This window comes from Vulpes lagopus, chromosome 21, assembly GCF_018345385.1.
Source record: "Vulpes lagopus strain Blue_001 chromosome 21, ASM1834538v1, whole genome shotgun sequence".
NCBI lineage: Eukaryota > Metazoa > Chordata > Mammalia > Carnivora > Canidae > Vulpes > Vulpes lagopus.
Genome location: NC_054844.1, coordinates 43,945,790 through 43,953,361, shown reverse-complemented (window position 1 = coordinate 43,953,361; position 7,572 = coordinate 43,945,790). Strand labels below are relative to the sequence as shown.

Genomic DNA, 7,572 nt, shown 5'->3' with positions numbered 1-7,572 from the left:
AAAATGCGTTCCAGTAGTCTGAACCAATTCTAAGGGTTCTTCTCAGTTAAGAAACAAAGGGACAGGGTAGCCCCCGTGGCTCAGCGGTTTAGCGCCACCTTCAGCCCAGGGTGTGATCCTGGAGTCCCCGGATCCAGTCCCACATGGGCTCCCTGCATGGAGCCTGCTTCTCCCTCTGCCTGTGTCTCTGCCCCTCTCTCTCTCCCCCTGTGTTTCTCATGAATAAATAAATAAAATCCTTTAAAAAAAAGGGACATAGGGTATCTTCCTCACTGATGCTCTGGTTCCTTTCTTTTTTTTTTTTTTTTTTCTGGTTCCTTTCTATAAAACTGATACGCTTTGGAGGGTCTATGGAAGGGCAGCAAAAGTAGTAGAATGTGCTGGGCCCAACCAAGGTAATGGCACAGATGAACAGAGACCAGGGAAAAAAAAAGCTTTATTTGAGCTGAGAGCTGGAGAATGAGAAGGCCCTGAGCCAGCCTACTGAGCTAAGAAGTGAGATGAGATTCCAAACCGGCAGGTAGAGCTTATGAACCAAATGGACTCCACCTCCCAGCAGGCTTACAGTTAGTACAATCAATAGAGGCTGGTGGGAAATCTATTTGCCACTAAATCACCAAAGTATGCCAGCCACCATTACAAAACGGCACAGTTTTTTTTCTTCCATAATTAAATTTCCACAACCCCTCCCAACTACAAGAATTACAAAAAGAAAGTTAAAAAAAAAAATCTCATTTTACAGATCTGAAACTCATCTTCAGCATTTAGCTCAAAGGTCTCACCAGCCTCAAAAACATAGTTCTCCTGCTAAGCTCATCAGCTAAAAGGTCTTTTCAAGTAGTTAGAAGATGGTCTTTGCTAGCCCATGGCAATTCTTTGGCTCATTTTCCCTAGCCAGTTAGGGCTGAACAGCAGAGTAAGGCTCAGAGTGGGGGGTGAGGGAGAAGGGGCACAAGGGCTAATTTTCCCCCGTACAAGATGCCATTTGAAGCTTGATGGGAGAGCAGAACTGGAGAGGCTTGAGGGAAGGGTCCAGACCCTGTATTCAGTCAGAGTCACTGCTGGAAGAGGAGGAGGAGGAGGAGGAATGCTGTAACGGGAAAGGAGACAGCATCAGATGCAATGACCTTTGATCACTCCATGGGACATTCTTTGGTGCTCCGCCCCTCCACCCAAGCACCCTTTGCTTCCTAAGGTCGGGAGTCTTGAAACAGTCCCTCAAACAGCAAAAGCAAAAAGCAGTAGAATGTGGTGGGCCCAACAGTGACACACAGGAATGGATTAAACCTTCCTAAATCAGTGCACAGAACTTAATACTGCATTTGGAGCATGTTTCCAACTTTCTTTACCCAAGCCAGTGCCTAGGCAAGGAAATAAATTATAGGAACTAGTGTAGTATAGTGCTAGGAGACAGCTGCTATCTTGCAAATGTTTACTGATTGGCTGCATGGAAAGTTCATGTAGCAGTGGGTCTAAGACAAGGGAGCAGAAACAGCCTCTGTGTGCCTGTCTAGCTTTACTTTTTCCTAAGCCCCAAATGGGAGAAAGTGAGGAAGGAGGGGAGAGTACTAGTCAAGGTTCTTTACTTGCACACCCCCAACAACTGTCACCACATTTTTTCATCTCTGCAGGGCAATTTCTCCCCCCATTCAACCTCATATCTTTCCTTCTCCTGCAACTCCTACCAAGGATCCGGAAAGGGGTAGTGCCCAAAGCCCTAAGGCAAATAAACACTAGGCACTAAAATGTAAATTAAGGCTCCTCAAGATCCAGATGGGTTCGGTCCTTCCAGGGTTGTACTGAGAGCTGCTTGTTAGTTAACGCTCTTCTAGAATGAAGATACTAGCTGAGGGCTAGCATCTCTGGGGCTGAGCATGAAATTTAGGTTTTGTTTGAGGCCAGAGTCACTGAGAGTCCTGCTGGGTGGTAGGACAAAAAAAACCCCTGTGATAATTAACACAGCACCTCCAGAACACTGAAGATGGGGGTGTCTGACTTGCTAAACCAAGTGGCTGGGGATGGGGGTGGAGCAAAAGTTCTGGTAGACAGACAGACAGGAAGGGCTTTGGATTCTGTTATGTATTCTATGGCTCAGCTTAGCCTCTCCTTGATAGAAGGCCCGATTTGCCTAATATTTCAAGATTACCAGATTCTTACCAGTGGAAATACTTTACAAAGAAGAACCGTCTACCAGAGCCACACAATGGCTGCTTCATGTCCTCAGACTGCAAATCCCCCCATGCCTCTGTGGTGGGCACCCCTTCCTAGCCAAGCTCCAGGGGGCACTAACCTTGCCATGCTTGTGGTGTTTGTGCATCTTTTTATGAGCTTTCTTCATTTTCTTCCGCATCTTCTTGTCCATCACCATTCCCGGTCCCCCCATGCCAGGTGGCAAGGGATTCACAAGAGGCGTGCCAGGAACAGGTGGTGGGTAGGGAGGTGGGTAGGGACCCGTGGGTTGGCATCCGGGGTACCCTGGTTGTGGCGCAGGATAAGGGGGCCCGCCGGGGGGAAAAGCTGGATTCCCCTGGGGAGCCCCTGGGGGAGTTGGATAGGGGCCCGGGGGGTAGGCGGGATTCACAGGTGGCGGATGGGCAGGATTGGCACCTCCAGGGTACGCGACGTTAGGGGGATATGGATGCGGCCCTGGCTGTCCTGGTGGAAGAAGCAAAGAATAAATTACGGATTCCAAGAGCTCAGAGCCTCTGACGACAAACAGGGGCAAAAAGAAGGGGGTTCCGTCTCTCACTCACTACTTACAGGGAAATGCAAAGGCGGGGAGCAGGTGGGGCGGCGGGGAGGCAAAGCCTGCGGGCAGAGGGAAGGTGAGGGCGGCGGCAGGGGTGGGGAGGGAGGGAGACGGTGACTCGGGACGGAGGAGCGCAGGGTCAGCCGAGGAGGGGCGAGGGCCGCTTCAGGGCGCGAGGGGGGCGGAGAAAGCGACAGAAACTCCCCGTCGCGGGCTCCTCTGAAAAGCGGTTGCGGCCGAGCCCCCGAGCACCTACCGGCATTGGGATTCCACATGTTCGGGGCCTCCCTGCAGCCTGAGGAGGAAGAAACGAAGGCGAAAAGCTGATGGCGGGGGGGGGGGGGGGGGGGGGGGGGGGGGGGGGGGGGGGGGGGGGGGGGGGGGGGGGGGGGGGGGGGGGGGGGGAGGGAGGTTAGAGACCGAGCCCAGAGCAGCGCCTCCCGGACTCGCGGAACCGCCTCGACCTCCGCAGGCTTCCCCACCGACCCTGCGCTCAGCACCTGCTTCCTCCTGCCCCCAGGCCCGGGGCGCCGCTCCCCGCGCCTCCACCTTCCACCACCTCGGGCTCCGCGGGACAGGGCCCACGTCCGCGACCTCCGGGCCCGCTCCCCCCCTCCCCTCCCCTCCTCCGAGACCTCGGGGTCCGCTCCTCCCTCACCCCCTCCCCCTTCCCCTCCCCCCTCCGCGACCTCGGGGTCCGCTCCTCCCTCACCCCCTCACTCCCTCCCCCCCCCGCGACCTCCGGGCCCGCTCCCCCCTCTCCGCCTCCCCCCTTCCCCTCTCCTCCTCCCCCCTTCCCCTCTCCTCCTTCCCCCTTCCCCTCCCCTCCTCCCCCCTTCCCCTCCCCTCCTCCCCCTTCCCCTCCTCCCCCCCCCTCCGCGACCTCCGGGTCCTCTCCCCCCTCTCCTCCTCCCCCTTCCCCTCCCCTCCTCCCCCCTTCCCCTCCCCTCCTCCCCCTTCCCCTCCCCTCCTCCCCCCTCCGCGACCTCCGGGTCTGCTCCCACCTTCCCTCCTCCCCCCTTCCCCTCCCCTCCTTCCCCCCTCCCCTCCCGGGGCTGAGCCCGGAAGACTTTCCTCACCCACCGCTACGGAAGGATCTTAAACAACTTCACCGCCCTCAGCCCGGGCAGGCGGAGGGAGGCAGGACCCTCACCCCAGGCCACGGGAAGGAGCCGGAGAAGGCGTCCAGGGGAGATCCTCCACCGCTGTCTTACGGAGACACACCCCCCTTCCACAGCACACAGGGCAAGTGGAGAGCCTGGCTCCCGGCTGCCAAGGATCCCTGACCTGGGGACGAGGAAAGGAGGAAACTGGGGAACCCAGACGCCCAGTCACCTTTACACCACCTCCCGGGCGGGACTCATCCTCGGCTCTCACTTCCTGGCCCCCGCCCCCCGCTCCCCGACCTGGGCTTCAGCGCCCGCCCCCGCCCCCGCCTGGTTGGCGAGCGCTTGGCCCGTCCGCGTCCTGATTGGAGAACGTAGCCGTCAATCACTCTGGCAGGCGGGGCTGGAGGCGGGCGGGGGCCCCGGGGGCGGAGCGCGGCCCCGGAGGGCGCAGAGGAGTGGGCGGGCCGGAAGCGCCGGGGGCGGGGCCAAGGCGGGCCTCGGAGGGGCGGGGCCGGCTTGTGGGCGGAGTCCCGGGGAGGTCCGGAGGACTCTGCCCCCGGGCCCTTTGAGCTCCTAGGGCGGTGGGTGCGACGCCTGGAGAGGTGACCCAGGCGGTGCCAAGGCTGTAAGGCGGTCCTTGCAGAGCGCCTAAGAGACGCGGGGAGCTGCCGGGTCTCAGCCCCACGCCTCGGTTTCGCCACCTCCTCCTCTCCCCTGTGGGAAGTAAAGAAACATTCTTGGGGGAAATACAGAGATTTCCTAATCCCTCTTAAAATTCCCTAGCTCACTTGCATAGCTCCACCATCCGTCGAAATGCATAAGGCCGAAGCCAAGGAGGTCATCTTTGATGGCTCTCTCTTCGCCTTTCCCTTGTCCCGCCGCCGCGAAGAGCTAGTTTTGTCTCCCAAATAAATCTGAATTCTTTCCCTGCTCCTAGCCTATCATCGTCTCTCTCCTGGATTGCTGCAATGGCTTCATCTTTTTTTTTCTTCTAATCACAATTAACGTGAAAAACCATGCACCCCAAACTTAAAAATACTCATTCTTCCTAAGCTTACTTAGGATACTTATTTTAAAAATTGGGGGGCAGCCCAGGTGGTTCAGCGAGGCCTGACCCTGGAGACCTAGGGTCGAGTCCCACTTCGGGCTCCCTGCATGGAGCCTGTTTCTCCTTCTGCTTGTGTCTCTGCCTCCCTCCTTCCCCCTCTCTCTCTCTCTGATGAATGAATAAATAAAATCTTTTAAAAAATAAAATAAATGGAAAATTGTACAATATGTGGCGTTTTGTGACTGGGTTCTTTCACTTAGCATAATATTTTCAAGGTTCATCCATGTTGTCATATGAATCAGTACTTCATTCCTTTTTATGAGGGAAGTACTAAAAACCATGCCGCTGAAAGGTTATACCACATCTTGTTGTATCCATTCATTGGATAATGGACATTTTATTTTATCTTATGTTTAAAAGATTTTATTGATTTATTCATGAGAGACACAGAGAAGCAGAGACACAGGCAGAGGGAGAAGCAGGATCCCTGCAGGGAGCCTGATGTGGGACTTGATCCCAGAACCCGGGGGTCGCGACCTGAGCCAAAGGCAGACGCTCAACCCCTGAGCCACCTAGGTGCCCCAATGATGGACAATTTAATTGTTTTTTCTTTTTGCCTGTTAAGAATATTGCTGCTATGGGGAAGTGGGGTAAAAAAAAAAAAAGAATATTGCTGCTATGAACATTCATGTACAAGCTCTTGTGTGAGCATATGTTTTCAATTCTATTGGGTGTATACCTGTGAGAAGAATTCCTGGATCATATGATAACTCTGTGTTTAACTTTTTCAGGAACTGCCAGACTATTTTCCAAAATAGCCACATAATTTCACATTCCCATCAGCAATGCATTAAAGTTCCAATTTCCCCACATCTGGCCCAACACTTGTTACTATCCGTCTTTATCAGTACAGCCATTCTAGTAGGCGTGAAATGGTGTCTACAGTGGCTTTGTGTTAATTTTAAGACAAAGATCAAAATTATTTTTACTTGTATATATTAGTTTTTGTCGAATAGGTAATATGTTCACATGATATGAAAACATAAAAGAATAAAGCAGTATAAAGTGAAAAGTTTCCCCCCCATTCTTGTTCTTCATCTACCCAGCATCCCCAACCTACTCAACCCCTGAAATTAGTTTCTTTTTTCTTTAATTTTTATTTATTTATTCACGATAGACACAGAGAGAGAGAGAGAGGCAGAGACACAGACAGAGGGAGAAGCAGGCTCCATGCAGGGAGCCCAAAGTGGGACTTAATCCTGGGACCCCAGGGTCACGCCGTGAGCCGAAGGCAGGCGCTTAACCACTGAGCCACCCAGGGATCTCTCCAGGAGCACTTCTTCAGGAAAGCCTCTCGATACCCTAGTCAGGTGAGATCCCTATGCTGTAGCCTCTGTAGAATCTTGCCTTTCCTTTAGCACCCCTATCTTATGAATCAATTGGTAAGGACTTGGTTAGCATCAGTTTCCTACATTAGACTGTAAGCTTCTTGAGAACAGTGCTCTTCATTAACACTTAACACTTCACACAGTGCCTGTACAGGAGGGTATTAATGAATAAACTATTTTTTTATGAATAAACTATTAAATGAATAACTACATGAATGAATGAATGAATGAATGAATGAATGAATGAATGAACAAAGAGGCATAGAACATGGTGGTTCTAGTATCAGTCAGACAGCTTCTGGATTCAAATTCTGACTTTGCGGGATCCCTGGGTGGTGCAGCGGTTTAGTGCCTGCCTTTGGCCCAGGGCGTGATCCTGGAGACCCGGGATGGAGTCCCACATTGGGCTCTGGGTGCATGGAGCCTGCTTCTCCCTCTGCCTGTGTCTCTGCCTCTCTCTCTCTCACTGTGTGCCTATCATAAATTTAAAAAAAATTTTTTTAACAAATTCTGGCTTTGCTGCCTATTGTGTGACCCTGAATAAAACCTGTCAGACCAGGCACCTGGGTGGCTCAGTGGTTGAGTGTCTGCCTTTGGCTCAGGGCGTGACCTCAGGGTCCTGGGATCAAGTCCCTTATTGGCTCCCCGCAGGGAGCCTACTTCTCCCTCTGCCTGTGTCTCTGCCTGCTTTCTGTGTCTCTCATGAATAAATAAATAAAATCTTAAAGGAAAAAAAAATTTTAAATAAACCCCTTGGACCATCAGTTCTCTCATCTGTAAAATACTGGCAACAGTACCGACCTCACAGGGTGGTTGGAATGAGATAAGCATGTACCTGTCACATAATAAGCACATATCATATGCTAGTATGTATTACTATCATGATTCTCAATGTTATGAGTGGTTACCATTAGAGTAACAGGATTTTAACCTCTCTGCAGGAGCCTCATAGGGTACCAACGTCCTCCATATGTCTCTTCACCTCCTTGCTAGAGTTGGGAAATTCTTCCCCAGATTTAAACTCAAATTATCTTTTTCAAGGTTTTATTTATTTATTTGAAAGGGAGAATGTGCATGCATGCGCGTGCGCACACATGGATGAGCAGAGGAGGGGCAGAGGCAGAGGGAAAGGCGACTTCCCGCAGAGCTGGGTGCCTGGTGTAGGGCTTTTCCCAGAATTCTGAGATCATGACCTGAGCTGAAGGCAGACACTTAAGTGACTGAGCATCCAGGTGCCCCTAAACTCAGATTATTTTTAAAGCATTAAACGATGCTTTT

The 7,572-nt window shown here is 52.4% G+C and overlaps 1 protein-coding gene across 8 annotated transcripts; it reads right to left on the bottom strand.

The window, feature by feature from the left end:
• Positions 1-418: 418 nt before the first annotated feature.
• PRR13 (proline rich 13) lies at positions 419-4,153 on the bottom strand. 8 transcript variants are annotated; one of them, XM_041736894.1, is made up of 4 exons: positions 4,085-4,153; positions 3,006-3,044; positions 2,291-2,655; positions 419-1,090 (listed from the first exon to the last, which is right to left on the bottom strand). In XM_041736894.1, the coding sequence occupies exons 2-4, from the start codon at positions 3,022-3,024 to the stop codon at positions 1,046-1,048; spliced, it is 429 nt and encodes a 142-aa protein (XP_041592828.1). In that variant the 5' UTR covers positions 3,025-3,044; positions 4,085-4,153; the 3' UTR covers positions 419-1,045. The 8 variants fall into 8 exon arrangements, with proteins under 8 accessions (XP_041592828.1, XP_041592826.1, XP_041592822.1 ...); XM_041736892.1 differs by having other exon boundaries at positions 3,006-3,072; positions 4,085-4,122; XM_041736888.1 differs by lacking the exon at positions 4,085-4,153 and adding an exon at positions 3,829-4,078 and having other exon boundaries at positions 3,006-3,072.
• Positions 4,154-7,572: the final 3,419 nt, after the last annotated feature.

Excerpts from the sequence above, each read along its gene's own strand:
- PRR13 (XM_041736894.1), bottom strand. Across the intron at positions 1,091-2,290 it reads AACACCACAAGCATGGCAAG|CATTCCTCCTCCTCCTCCTC; the intron begins GTTAGTGCCCCC and ends TTCCCGTTACAG.